This window comes from Haemorhous mexicanus, chromosome 25 (genome assembly GCF_027477595.1).
Source record: "Haemorhous mexicanus isolate bHaeMex1 chromosome 25, bHaeMex1.pri, whole genome shotgun sequence".
Lineage (NCBI taxonomy): Eukaryota > Metazoa > Chordata > Aves > Passeriformes > Fringillidae > Haemorhous > Haemorhous mexicanus.
Genome location: NC_082365.1, coordinates 690,963 through 717,458, shown reverse-complemented (window position 1 = coordinate 717,458; position 26,496 = coordinate 690,963). Strand labels below are relative to the sequence as shown.

Genomic DNA, 26,496 nt, shown 5'->3' with positions numbered 1-26,496 from the left:
TTTCCCTGTGCATCCCAGACCTGCTCCCACTGGTGTTTTTCTGGCAAAATGTTCTGTGGAAAATAAGCAGATTGTGTGGCAGAAAATCAAACAAGACATCTGATTTCACCTTTGACTATGAGCCTGTGGTTGTCTAATTTGCATAAATGTAGGTATGTTGTACAGAGAGAGATAAAATTCTTCACTTCTCTGATCTGCTTATTTGAAGGAAGATCTCAGAGGGAAGTACTGAAGCCATGGCATGTTTGAAGAATTAACTGCAGCACAGATAAAAAGCTTTAGAAGACCCCACAGGAGGGCTTTAATTTGAACAGTGAAATTCAGCTTAGAGAGCTTGAATTGGCTAAAAGAAGAAAAAATAATTTCCTGGTTTATAAAGCCCTCTGGAAATAACAACCTGGGATGTGTTTATTTGGCACGGGAGCCTGAGGTCTCTCCCCCTTTCTCCTCCAACCACTGGGCAGCTTTGGCCAGTCCAACCCCCTCCATGGGGGAGCTCCTTCGCTTCAGTGCAGCTATTTTCCAGAGGTATGGAAAATTAACTTGCTAAAAATAGGGAATTGGGCACAGGAGAGCTCCAGCTGGAAAGTGGGATGAGTGCAGCAGTCGGTGTGTGCAGGGGAGGCAGTGATGCCCTGGGCTGCTCAGGAGCAGCTCTCGTAGTAGGCGACTCTCCTCTTGATGCTGTCCCGGATCCTGCCCGCCCTCTCCTCCAGCCCCGACAGCCGTGACATCCTGGACACCAGAGCCTTGTTCCCTTCCTGAATTTCTGACTCTAGAGCTGAGGAGAGAGGGCAGGGAAGGGAAGGGTTATGTGGTGGGGTTGGGCTGAGCCTCCACCTCACTCCTGCACAGCTCTGACCGGGCAAGAAAACCAACATGCTGCACTCCCTCTGCTCCCCACCCTCCAAACAACCCCCAAACACCACTCCCTTTAGTTCTGAATGCCAGAAAATGGAAATGAGCGTGTGGAGGAAAACAGGAGCACAGTGGCACTGCAGGCAGGGCTTCCCTTCATGGTGGCACCCTTGAAAACTCTCGATTTCCTGGCACAGCAGCTCCAGCTCCAGCCCAGATCCCACCCTCTCGCTGCCCTAAGTGTGCTGTCTCCCTCATCACACCACAGCAGTCCAAGCTCCTCCCCAGGGCACGATGACGCTGAGTTTGTGAGAGCCTTACTTTCCATCCTGAGCATGATGCCCACGGTCTCCTGGAAGAGCGCCTGCGCCTCCCGGCCGATGCTCTGCACCCTCGTGCCCTGCTCGCCCAGCGCCGGGCCCTGCCCCACCCTGCTCTGCAGCTCCGAGTACAGCTCCTTCACCTGGGCAAGAGCCTGGGGAAAGGCAAACACACTGCAGGTAACCTCCAGCAGGCCCAGGGGGGCATTTCCAGTGTTGGATCCTGCTTGGATGTTAAATGGATGCTGCACCAGAGCTTTGTTACCAAATGTGTGCCAGCTTGTGATGCACTCACAGACCAACAGACAGCTCCACGAGCTGCTCTGCCTCAGGCTGTGCTGTGCTGGCAGGGGGCACACCCTGAGCCAGTACCCACTGGGCCCTGCTCTGGGCCCTGCTCTGAGCCGGTACCTGCTGTGAGCTGGTACCCACTGGGCCCTGCTGTGGGCCGGTACCTGCTGGGCCCTGCTCTGGGCCGGTACCTGCTGGGCCCTGCTCTGGGCCCTGGTCTCGGCCGGTACCTGCTGGGCCCTGCTCTGGGCCCTGCTCTGGGCCGGTACCTGCTGGGCCCTGCTCTGGGCCCTGCTCTGGGCCGGTACCTGCTGGGCCCTGCTCTGGGCCCTGCTCTGGGCCGGTACCTGCTGGGCCCTGCTCTGGGCCCTGCTCTGGGCCGGTACCTGCTGGGCCCTGCTCTGGGCCCTGCTCTGGGCCGGTACCTGCTGGGCCCTGCTCTGGGCCCTGCTCTGGGCCCTGCTCTGGGCCGGTACCTGCTGGGCCCTGCTCTGGGCCCTGCTCCGGGCCGGTACCTGCCGGGCCCTGCTCTGGGCCCTGCTCTGGGCCGGTACCTGCTGGGCCTTGCCGGCCTGCTGTGCCGCTGTCCCCGCTGTGTCCCGTGTGTCCCCGGCCCGCAGGCGGTTCTGCTCCGTGCTGCGCTGCAGCTGCGAGAGCCGCCCGGCCAGCCCGGCCAGCCCAGCCCCCATGGCCACCACGTTCTTCTCAGCTGGCCCCAGGACAGCCTCGATCTGCGGGCACAGGGAGCCCCGTTAGGAGGGGAGTCACACCCAAAGCCCTCCCTGTGCCAGCCCTGCTGGCTGAAGGACACAGACAGGGCACAGGGATCGTTTCTGGGAGGCCACCAGGATCCCTCACCTCCTCCACGCGCTCGCGGATGAAGCGCAGTGAGGAGCCCGAGCCCCTGAGGGCCCCCTGGGCCTCCAGCAGCACCGTGTTGGCTCGCTGCAGGTTCCCCAGCACCTCCTCCACGCTGCCCTCCACGGCGTTTGCCCGGTTCCTGGGGAGAGGTGGGAAGCAGCAAGAAGTGAGGGTGGATAAGGGCAAAGACTGGGAGTCGAGGTCACAGAGGTAAATCAGGGAGCTTGGGAAGCAGGAGAGGATTGCTGCTGGGAAGGTCGCAATGTCCCACCCCCAAAACCCACACATCTGGACTCCAGCAGGTCTCCTTGTGAGAGGAACATCAGTTCCACTTCACAGCCTCAAGCAAAGGAGACCAGCTAAGAAGGGGAGATAAATGCCTTCCTTCAAACTAGTCTGAAATGTTTATTTCATGGTGCACGACAAGGTGTCAAAGGGAAAGCAATAACCACGGAAGCAGCCCCAGCGAACAGATTTCTGCTCACAGTGGGACTGCTCAGGCTGGGCAACAGAGCTCTGGAGAAAGCCAGCCTCCCCTGTCTCATCACTTCCAGCAGGTTAAGCAGGTGTCAGACACTGCCAAGGAGTTTACAGATTTATCCTGCTGACCTTCTCGCTGGGGTATTGCTGCAAGTCAACTTGTGACAAAGCAGATGCTCCAAATTGGCAAGGACACCCTGTAATTACTTTTTAAGGGACCGTGGAATAATCGTCCCAACTTTCACCCAGAAAACAAATAGCCCATTAACTCTCCCCATGCTCTCTTGTGCAATTAGGATGTAGGTCACCAATATCAGCTAATACCAGGGCAACGCTGTCATCTCCCAGCACAGGCACTTGAGATAAGAGCAAAGCCTCCACTGCTTTCCATAAAGCCCTTCTTGTCCTGGTATCTATAACAGGATCTATTCTGGGGAGATTTATTCGCACTGGGGCCCCTGGGAGGTATCTGGAGATTGCAGACTCATTCTTTTAGGCACTGGATGGACACAGAAGATCCCGGCCTAAAACTTCAGATTGTGCAAGTCAGGACAGCTCGGGCAGAGCAAGATTTGAGCCCAGCTAAGGGACCCTCGGCTGGCAATGGCCTTCAACCCCCACCCACCTGGCCTGCTCTGCCTCCTGCTGCAGCCTCTTGGCCCTGGCGATGTCCTCGGCCGTCTGGGCAAGGATGTCCTCGGGGCACTGCAGCTCCGCCGCCAGCTTCTGGATCTCGCTCATTCTCCTCCGGACTGCAGCAGCGTCCGTGGGGAGGCGCAGGGAGAGAACTGACTCACTGATTTCCTGGATGGAGGCAGGATCCGTGTCCTTGTCTGCGGAGCAGGCAGACAGGCAGCGTCAGGGAAGGTGGGAGTGCAAACGCAAGGGAGGAGGAGGGCAGACACCCATGCACGTCTCACACACATCTCCTCATTCCACACAGCTGCCAGGATCCCTTCTGAACCCATCTCCTTGAATGTCACGCACTTCTCATTCACACCAGCAAAACTTTCAGGAAACTGCTGAAATGATACCTTGAGTTTGGCAACACTAACACCATGGCTGAGCCCAGAGCAGTCAGGCAGCCCTCACTGAGCAGATGAGGGTGTGTTTCAAGACAAGCATTTTTTCATTTCACAAATAGAAGTTAATAAATCAGAAGCAGGCAGAGCCCAAGGGACATTAGCCCAGCGATTAGCTCAGAAATATCTTCACTCATCATTAGCACCAGGCAGCACCAAATGACCTGATTTTCTTATTCAGCTAATGCTCAGGAGGCTCATTATGCTATTACAATCTGTCTGTGAACAATAAGTCATCCCATCAGTTTGCAGGACAATAAAGAATCCTCATCTGATTAACAGCCTGCTCCAGAGAAGGGTCATCTGTCCGTCTGTCTGCATCAGCGAGCGTGGCCAGAAAACCTCAGTGCATCAGCTCACTGCTGGCTGCCAACCCCCATCCCTGGAGTGCCCAGGGGACACCCGGACGTGGCACTCAGTGCTCTGGGCTGGTGACAAGGCAGAGATCGGACACAGCTGGGACTGTGACCTTGGAGGCCTGTCCCAAGCCCAGTGATTCTCTGATCACTCCAAACATCAGCTGTGCCATGCGGGAGGCAGGCTGCAGCCCAGCCCAGCCCAGCCCTGCCCTGGTACCTGCCAGGAAGGCACGCAGGCGCTGCAGGAGCTGCCGCGCGCGCCGCACGTCGCCCTGGAGCTGCGCCCTGCTGAGCCCCAGCTGCTCCGCCAGCCGCCGCGTGCTGCTCTGGATCTCACTCGCCGACAGCTCTGTCCTCTGGATCTGCACACAGAAATCACGGCTGGGGCCTCTCAGAGCCCTCAGCCCTGGCCTGGGCCAGGCACTATTCCCTGTTTTCATTGTGCCAGAGCTTCAAAGGGCTGTAAAGGTTAAAGACTGAGGGCTGGGTCTGCAAAGGAGTTCTCAAAGAGAGGCAGCACCATTCAGCTTTTAAAAACACCTTTGAAATGCGTTTTGAATCACTTTGAAACCTCACTTTCTCTTGGCAAGGCACAGAAAGAAGCTGCAAGAGCCCTAACCCATGAACTCCCTCTGGTTGCACCAAATGCATCAAACCTGCAGAATCCACGAGTTTTCCATTTCCCAGTGCTTCTGCCACACTGATCCCAACCCAGGAGGGAGAGAGGCTTCCTTGTGCTGTGTCCAGTACCTTCAGCTGGGGAGGCAGGGCCCACACACAGCAGGGAGCCTCCCTCTCCAAAATTCCTGGGTTTCTGAAGCTGCCCAAGGGGTTAAGCCCCGAGCAGAGTTTGAGGTGTGTATTCCTCGCTCTCTGCCGTGGTAAGCAGAGGTCAGAGAGGGGACGGGCAGTGCCCACACTCACCAGCTGTGCCGTGTCCCGCAGCCGGGCGCTCAGGCTGCTGAACTCCTTGGCCGCTCGCCCGGCCGCAGCCAGAGCCCCGCTGGCCAGCGGGAAGAGGCCGTGGCAGGGCTGGCCAGCCCCACAGACAGAGCTGTTGTTCCGAGGGCACAGCAGCCCCTGGCAGCGGGCAGGGGTGCACGGCTCCACTCGGGCCCCTCCGCACACCTGGGCAGGGAGAGAAGAGCTGGGGTTGGGCAGTGCCCGGCTGGACTCACCTCAGAGCCCAGGGGAGGCAAACACAGCCCCACAGGGATGGCACACCCTGCCAAGGGAGCTGGGACCTGCTGAGCCCGTGCTGCAGGAGCTGTGTGGGCACGGGAGGGAGCCCAGCGGGCTGGCAGTGACACAGGTGGCACAGCCCAGAGCACTGGAGATGTGCCAGTCAGAGAAGGGCAGCCAGAGCTGGAGGCCTCCACCTGAGCCAGTGACACCTGGCCAGCATGGCATCACCAGCCCGAGCTGCAGCAGAAACAGGAGCAAAGCAGGAGCCCAGCCCCAGTGGCTCCTGATGAGTAGCAGCACATCTGTGTGGAGCAAACCTCTCTGCAGAGCCACCCCTCTGCCCTGTTCCCCTTGGGGGAGAGCTGCACGAGCAGCCCCTGGGAGCAGCAGCAGCTCTCACTCTGGCATCTGGCAGAGCTGCCCCCAGGCTGACAGTGCAGAGGGCACGTGCCACGCGCCCAGCCAGGCCAGGCTGGTGGCTCAGAACGTGCTGGTGCCCCCAGCAGCAGAGAGGGGAGGCTGGTGGTCTCCACAGCAACCGACACCGAAATGGGTCTCCATGGCAATAACAAAGCAGTGAAGGAGAAATAGGAGAAACCTCAGCCAGAAATTAAGGGGGTCTTGGAGATACAAGAAGTGACAGGAGAGAGTCCCTGCAGGGAAAAGGACAGGCTGGGAGGGGTGGAGGGCAGAGCTGTGGGATCTGTGATCCCCGGGCTGGGGATGCTCGGCCAGTTCTCCAGCCGAGTCTGTCCTGGACAGAGCTTTGCCCTGCCCTCCCTCAGGACAGGTGCAGGGCTGCAGGATGGGACTCCTGAGCTCTGCAGGGCCCCCTTGAGAACCAGACACACCCGTGGGCAAGTTAAAAACCCGCTTTGCATCTTCACCTGGTTGATGACAGGGGTGAGGTCGGGGCCCGAGGCCAGCTCGCCCTTCAGGGCCAGCAGCTGGGCCGTGTCCCCCCGCAGGTCCCCCTGCAGCCCCGCGGTGCTGCGGCGGCTCTCTCTGGCCTGGGCCAGCAGCCCCGGGGCTCCCGCGGCCAGGCTGCCGGCGCTGCTGGAGCTGCGGTAGGCAGAGCGGATCGTCTGCAAGGCTCCTGCGGGAATCGAGGCGATAAAAGGCACAAATGAGTCACAAATGCAGCACGGCCCCTCAGGGAGGCATTGCCTCTGTCCTGCGCTGGATTCCTGCACAGGAGAGGGTGCAGGATTAGTCACCAAGGCATCACCAAAAACTCCTTTTAGTTCCAAACACCTTCCAGCCATTCCCCTCAGAGAGCTCGAGGTCTCCTGAAGGACTGAACTCAGGGCTGGAGTCTAAACTGAGCTTAGGGCTGAAACTAAACTGCAGCCAGCCAAGGCACACCCGCTGATCCTGGCCTTTGGCAGGGCAGGACAGATTTCAGAGCCTTTGCCCAGCTCCCGAGCAGCCCCATCATTCCCCTCCAGCACAGGGCGGCCAGGACATGGAGCTCTGAGCAGACAGAGAGGTGCAGAGTGAACTGTCCTGGTGCCACTGGGCACGGCTGGCACGTCCCCAAGCCGTGTGCTGTGGCAGGGAGGGGACAGCAGCCAGGCACTGGGAGAGAAGGAGCTGGAGCTGGACTCATGGCAGCAAGCACCAGCATCATCATATGGCTTAATTAGCTCTTCTCCTCGCCAGTGCCCGACAGCAGCCTGGCTCTCCTCCCCACCCTCCATCCCTTCCATGTGCTCAGCCTCCATTCTCTGCTGCCTCATGGACTCAGTGACACTCCCTGGCAGGGCTGTCCCCTTCCTGCCCCTGCCTGGCAGCAGGGATTGTGCTGGGGGGGAACAGGAACACAGAATGAGCTGCCAGCCCAAAACACCAGAGCAAGCCCCCCAGCAGTGTGAAAGCCACGGTCATGAGCCAGGCTGTGTGGGAAGCACCCCTCACTGGAGAGGAGATGTGTTTGCTGTTCTGAGGCTGACAGCAGGTTAAAATCTCCCCACCAGCCAGGGAAAAACCCCAGGCAGTCAGGCTGAGGTACATTAATGACTGCAAATGAAGAGATGTTGCAGCTGCAGAGCTGTACCTGACAGGTCCGTGCTGCGGCTGGTTTCAAACTGGGTCTTCTTGCTCTGGTACTGGGAGCTGGTGACAAACAAGCTGCTGTTGAGGGCTTCCAGCTCCCTCGACAGAGAGGCAGTGTCATCCAGGAAATGAAGGTCGGGATTTATGCCTTGGACCTGCTCCCTGGGAGAGAACAAGAACAAAATGGGAATTAGGTAGAGAGCAAAGCAGACAGAGAGCAGGGCTGAGAGGGCCACCTGTGCTGGGGCACTGCCAGCACCTGGCAAAGGGGCACTTCTAAGCCCCGAGACAGACGAGGACATGGCAGAGCCTCAGAGATTTGCTGAGAGGAGCTGGGCTGCTGCCCCTCCACAGCAGGGCTGTGCCCACACAGGGACCAGGAATGATGGATGTGCCCTGAGAGTGCCCACCACACAGCCCTGAGTGCCACCACGCAGCCCTGAGTGCCACCACGCAGCCCTGAGAGTGCCACCATGCAGGCTGCCCACACTCCTCCTGCCTTGGGGACATTGTGCGCGGGACAGGCACACGTGGGAGCGGGACAGGCACACGTGGAAGTGCTGCTCTGCTGCTTCCCTGCTCCCCTTGTGAGCAAAGCCAGGCATGGCAGGGACAGAAACAAACAGAACCGTGCAAGCAGCTCACGGAGAAACCCCAGCATCTCCCCGCGGATCAGGGCTGCCCCAGGGACAGCTCCCATCCCTCACCTGATGGCAGCGAGCATGCTGCCCGCCTGGGCCAGGCCCTGCTGCATGCCAGCGGGGTGGCTGAGGATGCCCAGTGCCTGCTGCAGGTTGCCCTGTGCCCGCGAGAGGCGGGGGTCGAGCTGGGAGCCCCCCGTGCCCGCGGGCAGCCGTGCCGAGGCGTTGGCCAGGCCGGCCTGGCGCTGGCGCAGGCGCTCGATGTCCCCGTCGAGGGTGTGGAAGCAGGGGTGGCACGGCTGGCAGCCGGGCTGGGAGCTGCAGTGGCCCCGCTGGCAGCGGTCACAGCGCGGCCCGGTGACCCCGGCGCGGCACAGGCACCGGCCCGTGGCCTGCTCGCAGCCCCCCTCCTCCGTGCCCTGGAAGTCACAGTCACACTCTGGGACAGGGAAGGTGGGGGGAGAGAGAAGGTGGTGGTGAATAACTTTATATCTGTGTAAAATCAGCCCTTGATTAGGTTAACAACTCCCAACCCAAGCTGTGACATCTGTCCCCTCCCACTGGGACAAAGGTGGCACAGGCAGAGGAACGGGCAGAGCCCCCAGGCCCCGGAGCTGGCACTGCCCCTGACCCTACAGGGCCAGCCCAGGGGGGCCCAGGACTCGGCCAAGGCTGCTGGGAGGGCAGTGCTGGGTAAATCTGTGATCTCAGCCAGGAGCACCGAGGCCAAGCAGTACCTGTGCACCCTCCCTGTGCGTCCCTGTAGTGCCGGGCTGGGCACTGCTGCTGCCCCACGGCCGAGCACGTCTGTCCTGTGAAGCCATCCCTGCACGGGCATTGTCCTGTGAACTGAGAGGGCAGCACATGAGGGACAGCTGGCACAGCTCTCCCCCAGCTGCTCCTGACCACCAAAACCACCCATGGACCATTTCCTCCTCTCAGTCTGTGCCCGAGGTGCCCCTGCCAGGCTGCAGCTCAGGCACAGGATGCAAACAGGCTCCAAACAGCCCCAGCACCACCAGGAGGGTGCTCAGCCTTGTTTCAAAAACAAAGCAATCGCCCACAAGCAGCTGCTTTGCCATCTCAGGTCTCCTCCCCATGCTGAGCTCATTTGGAGCCTATCTTTGACTCTTAGAATTTGTCATGGTTTGGGGTTTTTTACATTCAACTTTAATTTTCCCAGTTGCCTCTTAAGCCTGAAGTGGCACACATGCTTTTCATTGACAAATGAGCATAATTAACTTCCCTCGCCTGGATGAAGATGTCTTATTAGGACTTCCTTGATAAATATCAGGCTTGTTAAAGTGACTTAATCTTGCCTCAATAATTACCACTTTCTTTCATTTTCCTGAATAGACTGTCGTGGTGTTTTCTAAGAATTGGGAGAAGGAAAATAGGAGTGGGATGCACTGGGGAACACACAGCACTTTTTGTGGGGGTTCCTATGGATGGGACAGGACAAAGGAGCCACCAGCAGGTGTGTTTGATGCTCTGACAGGTCACAGTGAGGGGACACAGGGCCATGGCAGTGTCACCCTGGTCCGTGCAGCTCAACCCCAAGAGCCCCTCCCAGCAGCAACTGGAAAGGAGAGAACAGAGCAAGCACAGCAATGGAGAGGAAAGGCTGCAGCAGGAGGATGAACCCCCCCAGGAGGAGGCTGCCAGCAGGCTGGGGGTACCTGGTTGCACTGGGGGCTGCGGGAGCCGCGGGGGTGGCAGACACAGGGCTGGCAGCCCTGCCCGCTGCCCAGGCCCCAGTGCCCGGCCGCGCACTGCCCGCAGTCGCTGCCCACCACGTTGGGCAGGCAGGAGCAGCTCCCGGTGTCACCGTCGCAGGGCACGGTGTCCTGCCGTGTCCCCAGGGTGTTGCAGGTGCACCCTGCAACAGGGAGGGGCCGGCTGAGGAGCAGCCTTGGGAGGAGCCCGCGGCCACCCAAGGGCAGCTCTCCTCCCTCCCTTCCCACCCGAGCTCAGGAGATCTGCACCTGGCTCTGACAGCACCCCCCAAACAGGAGATCTGCACCTGGCTCTGACAGCACCCCCCAAACAGGAGATCTGCCCCTGGCTCTGACAGCACCCCCCAAACAGGAGATCTGCCCCTGGCTCTGACAGCACCCCCCAAACAGGAGATCTGCACCTGGCTCTGACAGCACCCCCCAAACAGGAGATCTGCACCTGGCTCTGACAGCACCCCCCAAACAGGAGATCTGCCCCTGGCTCTGACAGCACCCCCCAAACAGGAGATCTGCCCCTGGCTCTGACAGCACCCCCCAAACAGGAGATCTGCACCTGGCTCTGACAGCACCCCCCAAACAGGAGATCTGCACCTGGCTCTGACAGCACCCCCCAAACCTGCAGTGGGGATTGCAGCCCGAGGGCCTCAGTGTCCCCAATCTGGGGGGACACAGCAGTGCCCCACCCACAGCTGCCCTGTGCTGCCCTGCTCTGCATGGCATCACCCCCTGAGCCCTGGGGGCACTCAGGACACAGCTGCACCCCCCAAACCCCACCTGCCCCGTGCTTTTTGCTAAACTGACACCTGAAACCACCCCCAGACTGAACAGGGAGCTTTTATAAACCTTTAAAAACAGGCCCTTGGCTTGAAAACCCCAAACCACAGCTGGGCAGGACACAGCTCCCTTTTGGAGAGGGCACCCCGGGGGCAGGGGGTGTCCCAGGGGTACTCACTGCGGCACCCAGCGGGGTTGGCACCAGCCAGCTGGGCAAAGCCTGGCTTGCAGAGGTGGCAGCGGTCACCCTGCACGTTGTCCTTGCAGACACAGCGCCCTGTCCCCGGGTCACAGACAGAGCCGGGCACGGTGCCCTCCGGGTCACACTCACAGGCTGCAAACAGGCAGGAAACGGCCCAGCTGAGGGGGCAGGTCCGGGGAAGGTGCTGGGGGGGTTTTGGGGGGTCACTCACGCAGACAGGCCTCGGGGTGGCTCAGCTCCCGCCGCGGGTTGCGGAAGTAGCCGGTTTGGCAGCGCTCGCAGTTGTTGCCCTCGGTGTTGTGCTGGCAGCTGTCACACACCCCCCCGCTGGCCCCGCCGCTGGCCTGGTACAGCTCGGGGTCAAAGTGGCACGAGGACGAGTGACCGTTGCAGTCACATCCTAAAAAATCCCAGCAAACGGCTCCGTTGGAGCCGGCACCGTGCAAACCCCCCCGGCAGCAGCAGCGGTGGCACTAGAGGGTGCCCAAGGCTCCCGTGTGACACAGTGACACCCGTGACAGCCCCGCAGTGGCACCAGGGCACTGCTGCAGCCCGTCAGGGGCAAAGGTGCCGAGACACCGTGTCAGCAGCAGCCCCGCAGAGCCCCGGGAAGGGCTGGGAGCTGCGGCCGGGCGGGATTTGGGGCGGGGGGAGCGCTGGCCGTACGCTGGCACGCGTGGGGGTCGCTGTCCTCGGCGGGGGCCCAGGGCCGGGCGTTGAACAGGGCAGCGCAGCGCTCGCAGTGCGGCCCCGCCGTGTTGTGCTGGCACACGCAGTGCCCAGGGACCTGCTGCACAGACAAGGGGTCACCCACCCTGGGGGCAGCAGCTCAGCACGGAGCCTCACCAGATCATGGCCAGCAAAGAGCCCCCCACAGCCCATTCCTGGTCACTGTGGCCAAGGAGCACCCCAGGCAGGCAGTGCAGCCATCCCCGCAGTGCCCAGCCCCCTGGCAGTCCACGGCAGAGCCATCCCAGTGGTGCCCAGGCCCATGGCAGAGCCATCCCGTGGTGCCCAGGCCCATGGCAGAGCCATCCCCGCAGTGCCCAGCCCCTGGCAGCCCATGGCAGAGCCATCCCAGGGTGCCCAGGCCCCTGGCAGCCCATGGCAGAGCCATGCCAGGGTGCCCAGGCCCATGGCAGAGCCATCCCCGCAGTGCCCAGCCCCCGGCAGCCCATGGCAGAGCCATCCCAGTCGTGCCCAGGCCCATGGCAGAGCCATGCCAGGGTGCCCAGGCCCCTGGCAGCCCATGGCAGAGCCATGCCAGGGTGCCCAGGCCCATGGCAGAGCCATCCCAGTGGTGCCCAGGCCCATGGAAGAGCCATCCCAGTGGTGCCCAGGCCCATGGCAGAGCCATCCCAGGGTGCCCAGCCCCTGGCAGCCCATGGCAGAGCCATCCCAGGGTGCCCAGCCCCTGGCAGCCCATGGCAGAGCCATGCCAGGGTACCCAGGCCCATGGCAGAGCCATCCCGTGGTGCCCAGGCCCCTGGCAGCCCATGGCAGAGCCATGCCAGGGTGCCCAGGCCCCTGGCAGCCCATGGCAGAGCCATCTCCGCAGTGCCCAGCCCCCGGCAGCCCATGGCAGAGCCATCTCCGCAGTGCCCAGCCCCCGGCAGCCCATGGCAGAGCCATCCCGTGGTGCCCAGCCCCCGGCAGCCCATGGCAGAGCCATCTCCGCAGTGCCCAGCCCCCGGCAGCCCATGGCAGAGCCATCCCAGTGGTGCCCAGGCCCATGGCAGAGCCATCCCAGGGTGCCCAGGCCCATGGCAGAGCCATCCCAGGGTGCCCAGGCCCATGGCAGAGCCATCCCAGGGTGCCCAGGCCCATGGCAGAGCCATCCCAGGGTGCCCAGGCCCCTGGCAGCCCATGGCAGAGCCATCCCAGTGGTGCCCAGGCCCCTGGCAGAGCCATCTCCGCAGTGCCCAGCCCCCTGGCAGCCCATGGCGAGCTCACCGTGCCGTGCTGCTCCCCCGCAGGGCCGCAGCTCTCGGCGTGGCCGTGGCAGAAGCAGCTCCCCAGCACCTGCAGCTCCGTCACGGCGTAGAAGGTGCTGGGCGAGTGGTAGCCCTGGCGGGGGATGTGGGGCAGCTCCGTGAAGTTGATGCGCAGGTTGGTGAAGGGCCCCAGCCCTGTTGGGGACAGGGGACGGGTGTGAGGGGCAGCAGGTGCCCAGCAGGAGCTCCTTGCAATCGGTGGGGAGGGCTTGGAGCAAGGGAAGGAGGAAGTGGCACAAAGAGCCATCAGCAAAGACCAAATGCTGCTCCTTGACAGCCCAGAGGCGCAGCTCAGGGTCCCCCAGGGGTTACCCCAGCTCAGCTCTTCCTGTCACTGCAGGGAGAACCACGAGGAGCCTCATTGCCCTCTCCCTTCCCAGCTCTGGAGGAGCCCATCACTTACTCCCGATGACCTGGCTGTAAGAGGAGCTGATTGTAGACCCCAGGTCTTGGACACTGAATTTCACCTTAGAGAGAAAGCAAACAGGTTAAAAAGCAGGGAACTCCAGCTGCTCTCTGCTCCTGCTCCGGGCACTGTGTGCTCTGGACTTGCCTCTGCACAGGGTCACTAAACACAGGGACAGCTTTTAGAACTGCAGAGGACACAGCACCTGCCTGTCACAGAGCAGCAAAGGCGTTCCTGCAGAGGAGCAGGAATCTTCCCAAGGGCTGCCCTCAGCATGCTGGGTGCCACAGGCCCCACCCCTCACCAGGTGTACCAGGCTTCCATCTCCCCCATCCCTCACCAGGTGTGCCAGGCTCCCAGGCCATCCCCTGTTCCTGCAGCACTGCCCACCCCAACCCAAGCAGGGCTCCCTGCCACAAGCCCCCAGTACCCACCGTGCCCCCATGCACGGGGTGCCCCCTGAGCTCCTGGCACCGGGGGTCCTGCCAGCCCTCAGGGGAGCCACGGGGCACGCCGGGGAAGGCGCTGGCACAGTCGGATGCCAGGTACTGCAGCACCTGCCAGGTCCTGCCAGCGTCCAGAGAGCGCTCGATCAGCATGGCTGCGGGCGGCGCCTGCGGGCAGGGACAGACACACGGGCTGGCACCAGGGCTGGCACCAGGGCTGGCACCATGGGGTGACAGCTGGCGAGCAGAGCAGCTGCCCCCAGACACCCACCCTGAAGTGCAGCACCACGCTGTCCAGCTGGAACAGCTGCTCCAGGTCCAGCTGCAGGGACACGCGCTCCACACCTGCGGGCACAGAGGGCACCGTCACAGGGACACGCTGGGGACATGGGGACAATAACAGCCATTTCCTCCTTTCCTCCCCACCCACGGAGCTCAGCAGCATGCCCTCCTCCCCCCGGTGGGCTGCTGGCAGCAGCGTGTGTCCCTCACCGTTCTGGGACTGCCACCAGCGCGCGCGGCCGGCCGAGGACAGCACGTTCTCCACGCGGTGCCCGCTGTAGCTGTGGGGCAGCCTCGAGTCACACCTGCAGCACTTCATGCTCCACTGCAAAGAAAGGACAGCGGGAGTGACCCCAGCAGCCCCCCGGGGAGGCTCGGGGGTGAGGAGGAAAGGCAGGGTGGGCTCATTATGGACCAAGGAGCTCAGTGAGAGAGAGCTGGAGGACCACGATCAGCGAGACTGATGACACACAGGCCTCAAGTGCTCCCCTGCACACCTTGTTGAAAGCCACAGCTCAAGGTTTTATGGACTAAGATCTAAACCCAAAACGCTTTTGACTAACACAGATTTCTGGTGAACCATCAAAATTGTGGTTTTTTAAGCAACCCCCGCGGTTTCCACAATGCCAACACTGGCTAGAAAGCCCTTTGCAGCCTTTCAGCGCTGGTTTGCCCTTTCCTCACAGCCCAGGGGCTGTCTGGTGAACAGAAGGGCCTTTCTCTCCTATCCGAGGGCTCGGGCTGTGCTCAGCCCCCAGGGCTCTCCCCCGGGAGCAGAGCAGGAGCTCGCAGTGGGTGAGAAGCCAGGGGGTGGGAAGTCGAGTGGCTCAAAGTTCAGCCCTTCACTTGAGCAAGTAATCCAAGGAGTAAACAGAGATTCGGCATGGAGAACGCGGGGACGGGAGAAAAGCGTCCCCCGGGAGCAAACAATACCCAAATTGTCACTAACCAGGCAACGCTCCCTGCAGCCACCAGCAGCCACCACCGCGGGGCTCCTGGGCTGGCCCAGGAACGGGCAGAGCAGCAGGAGAGAGATTGAGCAAGAGCCAGGGGCAGGGAAGGGATGGACAGCAGCCAAGGCTCGGGGTGGGCGAGCAGGTTGGGCAAGGACCACCAGGAAACTGGGATGGAGACAGCCAGGTGAGGCCAAGGTGGGAAGGGCAGGGCCAGGGGGATGGGGAACTGGGGAGGTGGGGAATGGGGAGATGGTGCCAGAGCCCTCAGCAGCATCTCTGGGGACACAGGCAGGCCCCAGCTGAAGATCTTGGAGTGGAGCCAGGGACTGCAGAGACCACTGGGAGGGGGAAGATGCTGCTCAGACCATGAAATGAAGGGCTCAGCACCTCCAGCCTGGTGGAAAACAGGTTATCCAGAGAAACTGAGGCAGGCCCAGCCCTGGCAGTGCCCAAGGCCAGCCTGGATGGGGCTTGGAGCAGCCTGGGGCAGTGGAAGGTGTCCCATGACAGGGCACTGGAACTGCATCATCTCCTCCAGCCCAGACTTTCTGGGAGTCGGAGGTGTCAGTGGCCTGAGAAGCAGAGGAGCCTCCCAAATGGAGCAGTGGGACACGTCTGTCACTGACACGTCCCACAGGGATTAGGGGGGATGGAGCAGCGCGTGCCAGGGATGGCAGGAGCCAGCCCTGATGGCTCAGAAATGTCACCCTGGGTGCAGAGGGGGTCTGGGTCTGGCAGGGGCACAGCTGGCACAGGGAAGGCAATGAGATATCCCCTGCAAGGCTGGCAGGGGCTGCAGTGGCTTTGGGTGACTCCAGAGGCATGGGAATGCTGGGACCCCAGAGGGGAATCAGCTTTCAGGGTCTGAGCAGGGCCAGGGGGTGACAAGTGACAAGTGGCACTGCACAGGCACCCCTGTGCTAAAACCTTCCACAGGATGCTTAAAACAGAGGAGCCAAACCCAAAGCACACCCCAAACAGGGCCCTCCATGGGGCTGGGGAAGGGACAGGTCTGGGCTCGGGAGGGCAGCAGGGTGGCAGCCACTGGGCCACGGTGACACCACAATTTCTGGCTTCCCCTTTTAAAATTAATGTGTGGTTTATAAAAATTAATCTGTGGTTTCATTCCTCACACAGCCCAGACCTGGGTCTGCCCTGTCCCAGGCCTGGGAACCTTCCCCAGCTGGGTGCACAGTGAGATCCTCACTTGGAACCCATCTGTTTCTGTATTTTCCACAATCTTTACGTTCTCTGTCTATAAATACCCCAGCACAGGAGTTGGCAAACTACAGCATTTATAACAATATCCCAAAGTAAGCAAACATGCACTGACAATATATAATCATGCCATTTCCCTGGCTCCACCAGTGAGATTCACAAATAATTTAATCAGGACTAGGCAGAACTCATTTCAGATAATGGCCACGAGCAGCAAATTGTCAGGGAGCTGCAGGAATTACCCACAGAAACAATCTAGTCAACAATTGCCAGCAGTGATTAAACTTCCCAGCAGTCCTGACTGTGCTTAGCAAAGGAGAAAGGAAGGTTTCCTGCAAGGGGAAAGGTTAATCTCAGCTAAATTATTCATTAGGAGTGACTTGTGCATACTTATGAGCTCATTCACACAGCCAGGGAGAGTGGTGCTCTCCAGCAGCCTCAGTGCAGCTGCAGCCCCACTCAGACGTGGTGCTGAGTCAAAATGAAGCTTCAGGTGTGTGAGACAAACCCTTCCCAGGCAGCCCAGGGCTGTGCTGGCTGCAAAAATCACCTTTTTTTTTTTTTTTTCTTTTCAGTTTTTTAATTAAGACTAAAATTAACACTGGAAACCAAATTCATGTCACATCCTCGGAGTTGTGAAACCCCTGAATTGCACAACAGCAGGATTTGCCCTTACCAGCTGTGACTATGTGGCTCAAAGTTCCTTGGGACAGAGGGAATTACCAAAAATGACTGCCCAGAGTGAGGAGAGCTTTAGCAGCACGTACCTCTCCCAGCTCTTTGCCATTTCCTTCTGTGACCAGGCTCAGGGGATCCCTGGGAGCTGCCAGGGGCACTCAGGGCTGCAGCTCTACGTGACCAGAGGCAGGGGAGCTTTGGGGAGCTGCCCTGGGCAGATGGTGCTGCCTCCCAGCACGGCCTCCCTCCCTGCCAGGCTCTGCTGGGAACGCGTGGGGAGGAAGGTAAAAGGGGCTCTGGGTCTGCAAGGAAATCACTTCTCACCCTCTGTGCCTCCAAGCTGCTCCAGTCACCCAAAATATGGGTTATGGAGGCTCTGGGATGAAGGGAAATTCCTTCCAGACTTTTGAAAGATAATTCACAGCACAGTTGTGTGAGAGGGAAAACTCCTGTGCTCAGAATAAATAGAGTCACGTCTCAGAAATGAATGGAAGGGGGGAAAATCCACAAAGAGCCACTTGAAAGTGGCAGGTCTGCAGGTCTGTGCTGCTCTCCTCCTGCCTGGCCTCGTGACCCAGCTCCTGAGCAGTTCCCTCCTCGTGCAGGGCAGCAAAGCTCACACAATTCACCCTGATGGCCCCTGACTACGATACTTCAGGAGCTCCTGCTGCCGTTTTAACACGAGCAGAGAGCCCTTGAAATAAAAACCTCCTGGCACAGGAGCAGAGCCCAAAATAAACTGCACTTCTTCATCAGCAGAGAGGGAAGCTGAGCTGAGCAGCCGTGGAGCAGAGACCTCTCCCAGCTGTGGGGCCTCGGGGGTCCCACCTCTGCCCCAGGAGAGAGCACTGTGCCAGTCAGCTCCTGGCACTCAGCCCCCAGCAGGCAGCCCTTGCACACCAGTATTCCACAGGGACACCAGTCACCATTCCAGAGTGTTCCCAGACAGAACTGGGAAGCAGTGGGAATTCATACACGCACAGAGATTAGGGTTATCAAACCCTGGGGTGGGCAAAGGCCCCTGCAGAGCCAGGTTATGCCATTCCCTATTCCAGCCCCTTTCCTGCAGGACACTGCTCTGTTCCAGCACTGCTCCCTGCAGCACATGGCTGGGCCAGGCTCCTGGAGCAGGGCAGAAATCCATTCCTTTGCCATGGGAAAAGGCAGCAGAAGCTCCCATGGCTCTGCCATCGTGGTTAAACTTCCCAGAGAGCAACTGGCATTCCCTAAACTGGTCTGGGATTCAGTTTGGGAGCACAGATCTAGCACAGAATCAGGGAGTTCAAGGGCATCACTGAGTGCAGTCCCCAGCCCCACACAGGACACCCCAAAATCCCAGCCTGGGCCTGAGGGTCTCTGTGCCATGACATCAGAGTCACTGTGGCTGGCTGGAAATGACACTGGAAATGAGCTCTGAGGTTTTGCTCAAACCACAGAAGTTGTGCTCCAACCTCTGCCCCACCTTGGTTCTACCCCCGAGTCAGGGGGGCAGCAGAGGTGGGGTACAGGCACGGGCTGGACAAAGCTCCCAGGGATGAGGTTTAAGGAAATGGAGTTCCTTTCCCTCACTTAAAAGCGAGCTCGTGGGTGCTGTTTTCCTCACCCCATCTGTTCTCACATCAGCAAAACTTCATCTCAAATCTGCCAGGATGATTTGACAGGCTGCAAACCCCAGACTGCAGCAGCTTATCCCACACCCCACACGGTGCCAGGCAGTGAGGAGATGTCTCCCAGCATGTGTCAATCTGCAGCCCAAGGCCAAGAAAATGGGATGCAGAGAAGGGAGGAGGGAACACCATGGGAAATTGGCTGTTCCTCGGCAGGTAGGGGCACATCCCTGCAGCAGGGACAGGGCGTGCCTGAATGCCTGGGTGAGATAAGCACTGAGCAGCAGCCTGTGCTTGCTGCTCACCTTCAGCCCCTCAGGAGCACAGACTGGGCAGGGCAAACCCCTGACTGGACAAAGAAAAACCCAAACCAGAGCCACGCTTTGGTCCCATCCAGCCGTGGTTATTCCACAGCTCTGTGCAGAGCTGGCTGTGGGTGGGAAGGAGGGGGGGTGGGAGGCACAGCTCCAGCCTCTGGGGTGGGCTCCCAGCTCCCTGAGGGACTCGGGCAGGTGGCCCAGCAGATGCCAGCACGAGCCAGCACCAGCACAGCTCCAGACCTGTCTGGCACTTCCCTCCCGGCAGACACTGGCCGGTATTTTTGGAAGCAGCCAAAGAGGAGTGGGTGCTGAGGCTCCAGAGCAGCCCTGCCAGGCAGCTGCCCCCATCCATCAGCAGCAGGGAGCCCTGTGCTGTGCCAGGAGCCCCAGCAGGCTCACATCACCCTGCCTGGCTCCCACAGGGACCTGCTTCCTCTGGAACTCTCCTCTCACCCCCCGGATGTCACCGTGACACCAGAGCTGGTAAAGGGGACTGCCCCCCTCCACACCCCCCAAGGGCCCACAAGCTCAGTGAGACAGGCAGAAAACCCCATGCAAACCTTTCAAACATCAAAGTGTCCCAGGGCTGGAGGGTGAGGACTCACAGCCTCCAGGAGCAGCAGCACAGGGACACAGCTCTGCTCCTGCCCTGCCTCCTCCCTGTTCTCTGGCACAAGGTCCCTCAGGGATGCTCAGGGTGTCTGTGAAAGCCCCTCTGAGCCTCCCCCGGGCTGCAGGAGCAGTGGGGGCTGCTCCGTGCTCCTCAGAGCTGTGCACACGTTTGTATTTACATATATAACATCTATATTTACATCTATTCTGCTCTCGAGGTCAAGGAAGTGCTAACTGAGGCTGAGCCACCCCTCAGTCCATCTCAGCCTGTCCCACCGAGCGTCCCTCAGCACTCCAGACCCCAAAGCCAGCCTGGCTGGTTTTCCCGGTTCCTTTCCCGTTTCCCTGCCCTGCTGGCTCCAGCAGCAGCTCCGAGCCCCGGTGGTTTCCAGCCGGGCCCTTTCCCTGCCCGGGCTGTACACGGCAATGCTGAGCGCCCCGCTCGGATTTCACCGCCTGAGCCCCGCCAGGGATGGAGCAATCGGGAGAGCAAAGAGTAAAGGTTAGAGGGATCTGGAGCTGGGCAGACAATGGAGCAGAGGCTGAGGCTGGTCAGTGGCCACCAGAGTTGCAAAAGAGGGCCCTGGGGCCGGCAGGAGCAGCCGGGCACTGCAGCAACCCCTGGTCCTGTGCCCTCTGCTGAGCTTGCAAAACCGCCCCCAGATTTGCACCTATTTGGCAACTGAACGAGAGCAGGGCTTGTAACCAAAAAAAGAGCTCGAGGAGTCTATAAATTAAACGGGCTTGCTTTTTATAGGAGGGGAATAGGGAAATCGAGCTCAGTTTGGCTTAAATTAGGGAAGTAGAGAAAGGGAGGGAAAAATTAGGAAATGCTGAGCCCGTGGGGATTTCTCCCAAGTTAAGAGCTAGTATAATCAAACCTCCATCAGCAATTACAGCTGCAGAACAGAAATCAGGGGATTTGCTCTCCGTGGCTCTGGATCTCTCATTTCAATAAAGCAAAGGAACAAAATGTCAGGAAGAGAAGAGCCCATTCCCAGAGCCAGAACTGGAGAACCCAGCTCAGCACAATGTTAACTGTTCCACATCCCCTTTAACCCTGGTACTTGTAAGGCAAGGGACGAGGGACATGAAAACCAAAGAGTTTTGGGATTTGCAGCCTGGAAGAGACGACTGCTCCCTGCCTTCCTCCAGGAGCCCTCCCTCCCTGATCCTGCAGCCAGGTCACTCCTGCTCCAGGGCTAGCACAGCCAGCTGAGAGCTCCAGGCCCCTCTTCAAAGATTACAGGTGATGCACAGGGTCACAGTGATGCCCTTTGAAAGAGCCCCCAGGCTCAGGCAAAGGGGGCACCCAGCCCATTCCAGCTGCTCTTGGGATGAGCAGATTAATCAGGGTTCTGTCCTCACTCACTCCCCAAGCACGAGGCCCCCTTGCCCCCTTTTCAAACATAAGTCGCTGCCCAAAGCCGCTGTTAAACGAAGATTTCATTTCAGAGGCACAGTTTTGAGAACTTTTCCTCATCTATAAGCAGAAATTTGGGAGGAAAAGCTAATTAAGCCACGGGAAGCAGTAAGGGCTTATTTGTGAGCACAAATCCTGATCCCTGGGAGCAGCAGAAGAGCCCCAGAAAAAGGGAGTGGAGGAAATGCCTGACTGTGACTGTCAGCCTGGAAAAGGACCTGAGGGAGGAGAGATGCTGCAGCCAGCCCGGCATCCAGAAGGATCCAATGCTCACACCCCTCTGGGCTGGGAGCTGCCCCTCCCTGAGCTCAGGGATGAGTGGAAATCTGTCCAGCCCAGCCAGGACACCACTGCCTCCACAACTAATCCGCTCACAGCCACATCTTGGCCTCCAGTTTGCAGGGGAATTAAAACCACAAGGCTGACTCACAGGAGCTGGGCTCCAGTGCAGAAAACTCTGCCCCACTGGGGAGCTGCCACTCCTTTCCTCTGGAGCATCTCTCCCAAGGCCCTTTCTGCCTGTCCTGCACTGAACCCTCGGGGCTCCTCCTTCTGGGGTTAGCAGCAGCCACAGAAAGGCTGCAGGAAGTGCTCACACCAGGGACACATCACCCCTGCAGCTCCCAGCTCTGTGCTCGGGCAGATTTATCCCTAAACTCTCCCTCTGGCCCTGCAGCTGGGTGAAGCATCATCCCCCTGCAGGATCTCCTGCCCCCACACAACCAGGGACTGGAGACAACTTCAGCAGCTTTTCCAAGCTGGAATGTTCCCATTCATGACAAGCAAATACGAGTTCAGGTTATAACTGAAATGCCCAGGGACAGAGGGTTGGGGATGTTTTGTCCCCAGTGCTCCGTGCCAGCACCTTGCTGCCCATGCCCTGTGTCTGCCTTGGTGCCCAGCTCACCCAGGGGATGGCAGAGCAGGGCTCCAGGGACACTGCCCCAGCACGGCTGGGAGGGGACAAATCCCAGCACCACGGAATGATTTGGGTGGGAAAGGACCTTAAAGCTCATCCCAGTCGGGACAGCTCAGAGCCCCCTCCAGGCTGGAGCATCCCTGCGGGGTGGGGAGGATGGAAGGGAGGATGGGGGGAGGATGGAAGGGAGGATGGAAGGGAGGATGGAAGGGAGGAAGGCTCTCCCACCCCCAGGGGAGCTCTGGGGAAGGAGGAAGGGGCTGTACCTGTCCGTGGGGGGTGCAGTACGTCTCGGGCTTGCTGAGGCCGCAGGTGGAGGAGGCTCTCAGGTGAGGGGCCCGTCCCAGCAGCAGGTCCCCGGGGGCAGGGTAGCAGGCTCCCTGGGAACAGGATCTCTGTGCTGCCAGGAGCCACGGGGCAGCTGCAACAGCAGGAACAGGGCTCAGGGTGGTGTCAGGGGCACAGACACCACACAGCCCCTCAGAACCAGGAGCTGCTTTCTGCACCAAACCAGCCATGGCTGGGACAGCCTCCCCAGGGCATGTGCCAATACAGAGAAGGGTGTTTCACCCTGAGGTGAAACCTTTATTTTTTAATAACAGTGCTTTTTACAAGAGTTACTTCCAAAACACTTCCTTGCCCTGGCCCCAGGTTTTGAGCTGCAGGGGTGCTCTGTGCCTTGCCCATCGAACTGAGCAGCCCTGGTTGGTGTCCCCTGGTCCCAGGACCAGCCCTGGTTGGTGTCCCCTGGTCCCAGGGCCAGCCCTGGTTGGTGTCCCCTGGTCCCCAGAACCAGCCCTGGTTGCTGTCCCCTGGTCCCAGGGCCAGCCCTGATTGCTGTCCCCTGGTCCCAGAGCCAGCCCTGGTTGGTGTCCCCTGGTCCCCAGAGCCAGCCCTGGTTGGTGTCCCCTGGTCCCAGGGCCAGCCCTGGTTGGTGTCCCCTGGTCCCCAGAACCAGCCCTGGTTGGTGTCCCCTGGTCCCCAGAACCAGCCCTGGTTGGTGTCCCCTGGTCCCAGGGCCAGCCCTGGTTGCTGTCCCCTGGTCCCAGGGCTAGCCCTGGTTGGTGTCCCCTGGTCCCAGGGCCAGCCCTGGTTGGTGTCCCCTGGTCCCAGGGCCAGCCCTGGTTGGTGTCCCCTGGTCCCAGGGCCAGCCCTGGTTGCTGTCCCCTGGTCCCAGGGCCAGCCCTGGTTGCTGTCCCCTGGTCCCAGGGCCAGCCCTGCATCTCAGGACAGAGAGCAGCCTCCTGCCACCCCCCAGGGCCACAATCAAGCCCAGGCTCTGGTGCTGCTGCTGCACAGCTGCCATCAGCAGCGTTGCTCTTTACTCAGCTGTCCCCTGCTCTTTGGGAGCACAGGGTGAGCCTTACCCAGCAGGACGAGCGCTGCCCATGGCCACAGCTGGCAGCCAGGCTCCATTCGGCCCCGGGCACAGCTGGGAGGAGTCTGCAGCGAGACTGAAAAGAGCAGAAAATGTCAGTTCAACAGCTCAGTCCAGGCCCTCATTCCTTCTCACTTCACAGGGAGATACTTTTAATTAATCTACACAGAATAGCGTGGGGGGAAAAATCAAGACTAACAAAAGGAAAATCAGATGCTGAAACTGAATTTGCCTCCAATGCAAGGAGCCCCTGCCCAGCCCCACTGGTGCCGGGTGGGATGGGGGCTGGAGGGGATGGAGTGTGCACACACAGACCCCTGCAGCCCCCAGGCCCCCTCCCAGGCACTCTGGGTGCCCCAGCCCCACCCTCGCCCTGCGCTTCCAGACTCAATCCCCGAGCTCACATTCCAGGAAAAGGAGAAATCCATAAGAACCTCCTGTGAGCGTCTCCTGCAGGGAAAGGAGCCCCGTGGGACAGCCCAGGGGAGGAAATGCTGCCAGCACGCCCCCGCAGCAAACAGACACCTCACCTGCCCTGTCCCCTGTGTCCCCTGCGGTGTCCCCGCGTCCCCCGGCAGCCGCCAGAGCCTCTGAGCGCCGGCCGCTCCTCGCAGGCTTTTAACGCGCGCTGCCTCACCTGCAGAGAGGTGCCTGTGGGTGCAGCGATGACAAAGGAGTGATTCAGGGATCCCCAGACATCCACACCCTGTGGGCACAGCACAGCTCCCGGCAGCGCCAGGCGGGCACCGCCATCGCCGGGCACGGCGGGGAGCAGCCCAGATGGGCTCCGTTCGACACAAATGGGATCAAATGGGATCCATTTAAACCAAATGGGATCTATTTAACCCGAATGGGCTCCGTTTAACCCAAACGGGCTCCGTTTAACCCGGCTGGGGCTGCTGCAGCAGAGCTCGCCCACCCTCCCTCCCGGGCAGGGCTGGCACGCTGTGCTCACCCCGGCTGGCAGGGCAGGGCTGCTCCCAGCGCCTCAGCTCCAGCCTTTAAACACGAAGGGAAACAGCAGCACAACTTTATTATTGCTGTACTGCGGCAGCAAAGTCAGAAATTTCTGAAAGCCTGTTTGGAGCGAGGGCAGCTGAGAGCGCGGCCACCCCCCCCAGCGCAGCCCGCACGCTGAATTCCAGCTAAAACTGGTTTTCATCCTCTGCAAAACTTTATCGAGCCCTTTCCATGCCCTCCAGTGAAATAACCCCAAAGTTCCTCTCCCACACTGGTGAGGGGCTCAGCAGGACCCACCAGGTGACTCCAGGTCTCTCCTCCTGTTGTGCTGCCGTTGGTGGCACCCACGTCCCGTCCCCACCCGAGGGACACGGGCACGCCAAGCTGAGGGCCAGCAGCTCCGAGCAGGGCTACACACAGAGCTGCGGAAAAAAATATCGTCCCTCGGGCTACGGAGTGTGAAAGCTGGGCTGAGGTGTGGCACACCTGGGCACACCTGGGGAGCTCAGCAATGCGGTAACGCCGCATTCCTCCTGCCCGGCCCCGCCCGGCCCGGCCGGCGGCAGCAGGGAAGCGAGAAGAGCCCTGGAATGTCTAAGGAGAGAGGGAGGGAGGGATGAGACGTGCCCCGAGCTGCCGGCACGGCCCCGGCACGCTGCGGTGAGCGAGCCCCGCGCACCGAGCCCCTGGGCAGCACCTCGTGTGTGTAAAGGGCTCCCACCGGGCCCGGAGAGCCCAGCAAGGCAAAACATCACCTGCAGCTCCAGGCTCCACAAGTTCAAACAGGATCCAAACGGAGGAAAAGGCTCCTTTACAGAATATCAACTGCAAACCGGTGAAAATGGGAGGGAGAAATCGGCTGGGAACGGGTGGGTGCTCAGGGACAGGGGATCCCTGAAAGCCCTGGGGGCAGAGAGGTGCCAGGTCCAGATTCTGGTGGCAGTCAGACCCTGGAACAGCTCCAGTGCTCTCCTGGGTGGCAGGGAGGGAACGGGGTACAGGTGGAGATTGCAACTGCTGCTGAAAAGGCACCAGAGCAAATAAATGCAAGCGCTGGAGCAATCTGGGGTGGGTGGGACAGACAGGAGGATGCTCACAGGGCTCGAGTTCCTCTGCAGCCTGTGCTAACCTGTGCCAGGCTGTGCCCACAGCCCTCCGAGGGCTGGGCGAGACATTCCCTGGAAAACAAACACCATCACCTCCTGCAGGAAGTCGCGCTCTGAGTCACGGGACATCCCCTGCCCGGGGGCAGCAGGGGACACTGCTGAGGAAAGCCTCTTCTCCAGGAGCAGATCAGCAGCGCCTGCTGCTCCCCGTCTGACAGAAACACAAAAGGAGCTGAAACCAGGGACACAGCACCGCACAGAGAACATTTAATCCCTTGAAATGCAAAACCTGCTCTAAGGAAAAGGATGCTGCTTGAGGATGGTTTTATAGTTCAAGCACACAGAGACTGAGCAATCCTTAATGCTGCTGTTACATTCTTCATCGAAGGATTAGCAGTGTCTGAAGCACAATTCCTGAAAGCACACGAGCAGCTGCTTTACGATGGAGAAAACCAGGCCCAGGGATAATTTGCTTATGCTGAGCAGGATCTTGGCACAGGCAGGGCAGAGTCCGGACTCCCAGCTCCTTCCAGCTAGGATGAAACCTCCCATCACAGCCTGAGTCCTGTCAGGTGCCTGGAACCCTTGTGGGAAAAACCTGCAGGAGTCACAGGACACAGAGCTGGAAGCACTGAAGCTGCTTGGGAAGTGGAAAACTTGGGAGGGTTTTGTCAGGGATAAGAAATTATGTCTCATGTTGTAACTTTCTGATAACCCTCCTGGCTGGAAGATTAATGATATCAGTAACAAAATAGGTTTTCCTCCACCTAATCTTTTCATTTCCCATTTTAATTCAAACCTGACCAGCAAACCACCTCTTATTCCAGCAGAGATGATTTAAATCACTGGCTTTGCTAATTACCATGATCTCCTTTAAAAGCATTTCAGGAATTCCTGACAAAATTCCAGTTCCTGTTCTGAAAACCTGCTCTGTAAGCAAATAACACTTTGAACCAAAACGCCACTGACCTACTTTAGGTTTAAATTCCAATAACTCTGGGAGCTGGCTCCAAAGGGCAGCAACCCTGTGAGCCCAGCCTCCCTGAGCAGCCCTGCAGCAGTGCCAGCTGTGGGCACAGCTGGGACAGGGCCGTGCTGCCGGGAGGGGACAGCTGTGGCCAGCAAGGGCTCAGGACCTGCTCCTCACCCAGCCCAGCCCAGGAGCACAGCACTTGTCCCAGATCCCTTCCACACCACTTTGCAGCAAGGCAAAGGCTCAGGATTTGCCCTGAAATTGGGTTTTCCTTTTCCCCCCAGCTCCTTTCCCCACCCCGTGGGGTTCCCTCTGGCCTGACCCACGATGGGTGGGCACAGAATGTCCCAGTGTCCCCAGTGTCCCCAGGATCC

General features: G+C 59.9%; 1 protein-coding gene across 4 annotated transcripts; it reads right to left on the bottom strand.

Moving 5' to 3' along the window:
* Positions 1 to 273: 273 nt before the first annotated feature.
* LAMB3 (laminin subunit beta 3) lies at positions 274 to 24,553 on the bottom strand. 4 transcript variants are annotated; one of them, XM_059867628.1, is made up of 24 exons: positions 24,341 to 24,553; positions 23,614 to 23,734; positions 23,073 to 23,159; positions 21,972 to 22,126; positions 14,183 to 14,297; positions 13,962 to 14,035; positions 13,679 to 13,858; positions 13,242 to 13,305; positions 12,798 to 12,973; positions 11,511 to 11,634; positions 11,056 to 11,244; positions 10,821 to 10,976; positions 9,812 to 10,011; positions 8,870 to 8,981; positions 8,199 to 8,571; positions 7,493 to 7,653; positions 6,324 to 6,532; positions 5,176 to 5,379; positions 4,469 to 4,613; positions 3,436 to 3,643; positions 2,328 to 2,469; positions 2,024 to 2,200; positions 1,180 to 1,333; positions 274 to 781 (listed from the first exon to the last, which is right to left on the bottom strand). In XM_059867628.1, exons 3-24 carry the CDS (start codon positions 23,119 to 23,121, stop codon positions 645 to 647), a joined length of 3,504 nt encoding a protein of 1,167 aa, XP_059723611.1. In that variant the 5' UTR covers positions 23,122 to 23,159; positions 23,614 to 23,734; positions 24,341 to 24,553; the 3' UTR covers positions 274 to 644. The 4 variants fall into 4 exon arrangements, with proteins under 4 accessions (XP_059723611.1, XP_059723614.1, XP_059723612.1 ...); XM_059867631.1 differs by having other exon boundaries at positions 11,511 to 11,631; XM_059867629.1 differs by having other exon boundaries at positions 23,614 to 23,720.
* Positions 24,554 to 26,496: the final 1,943 nt, after the last annotated feature.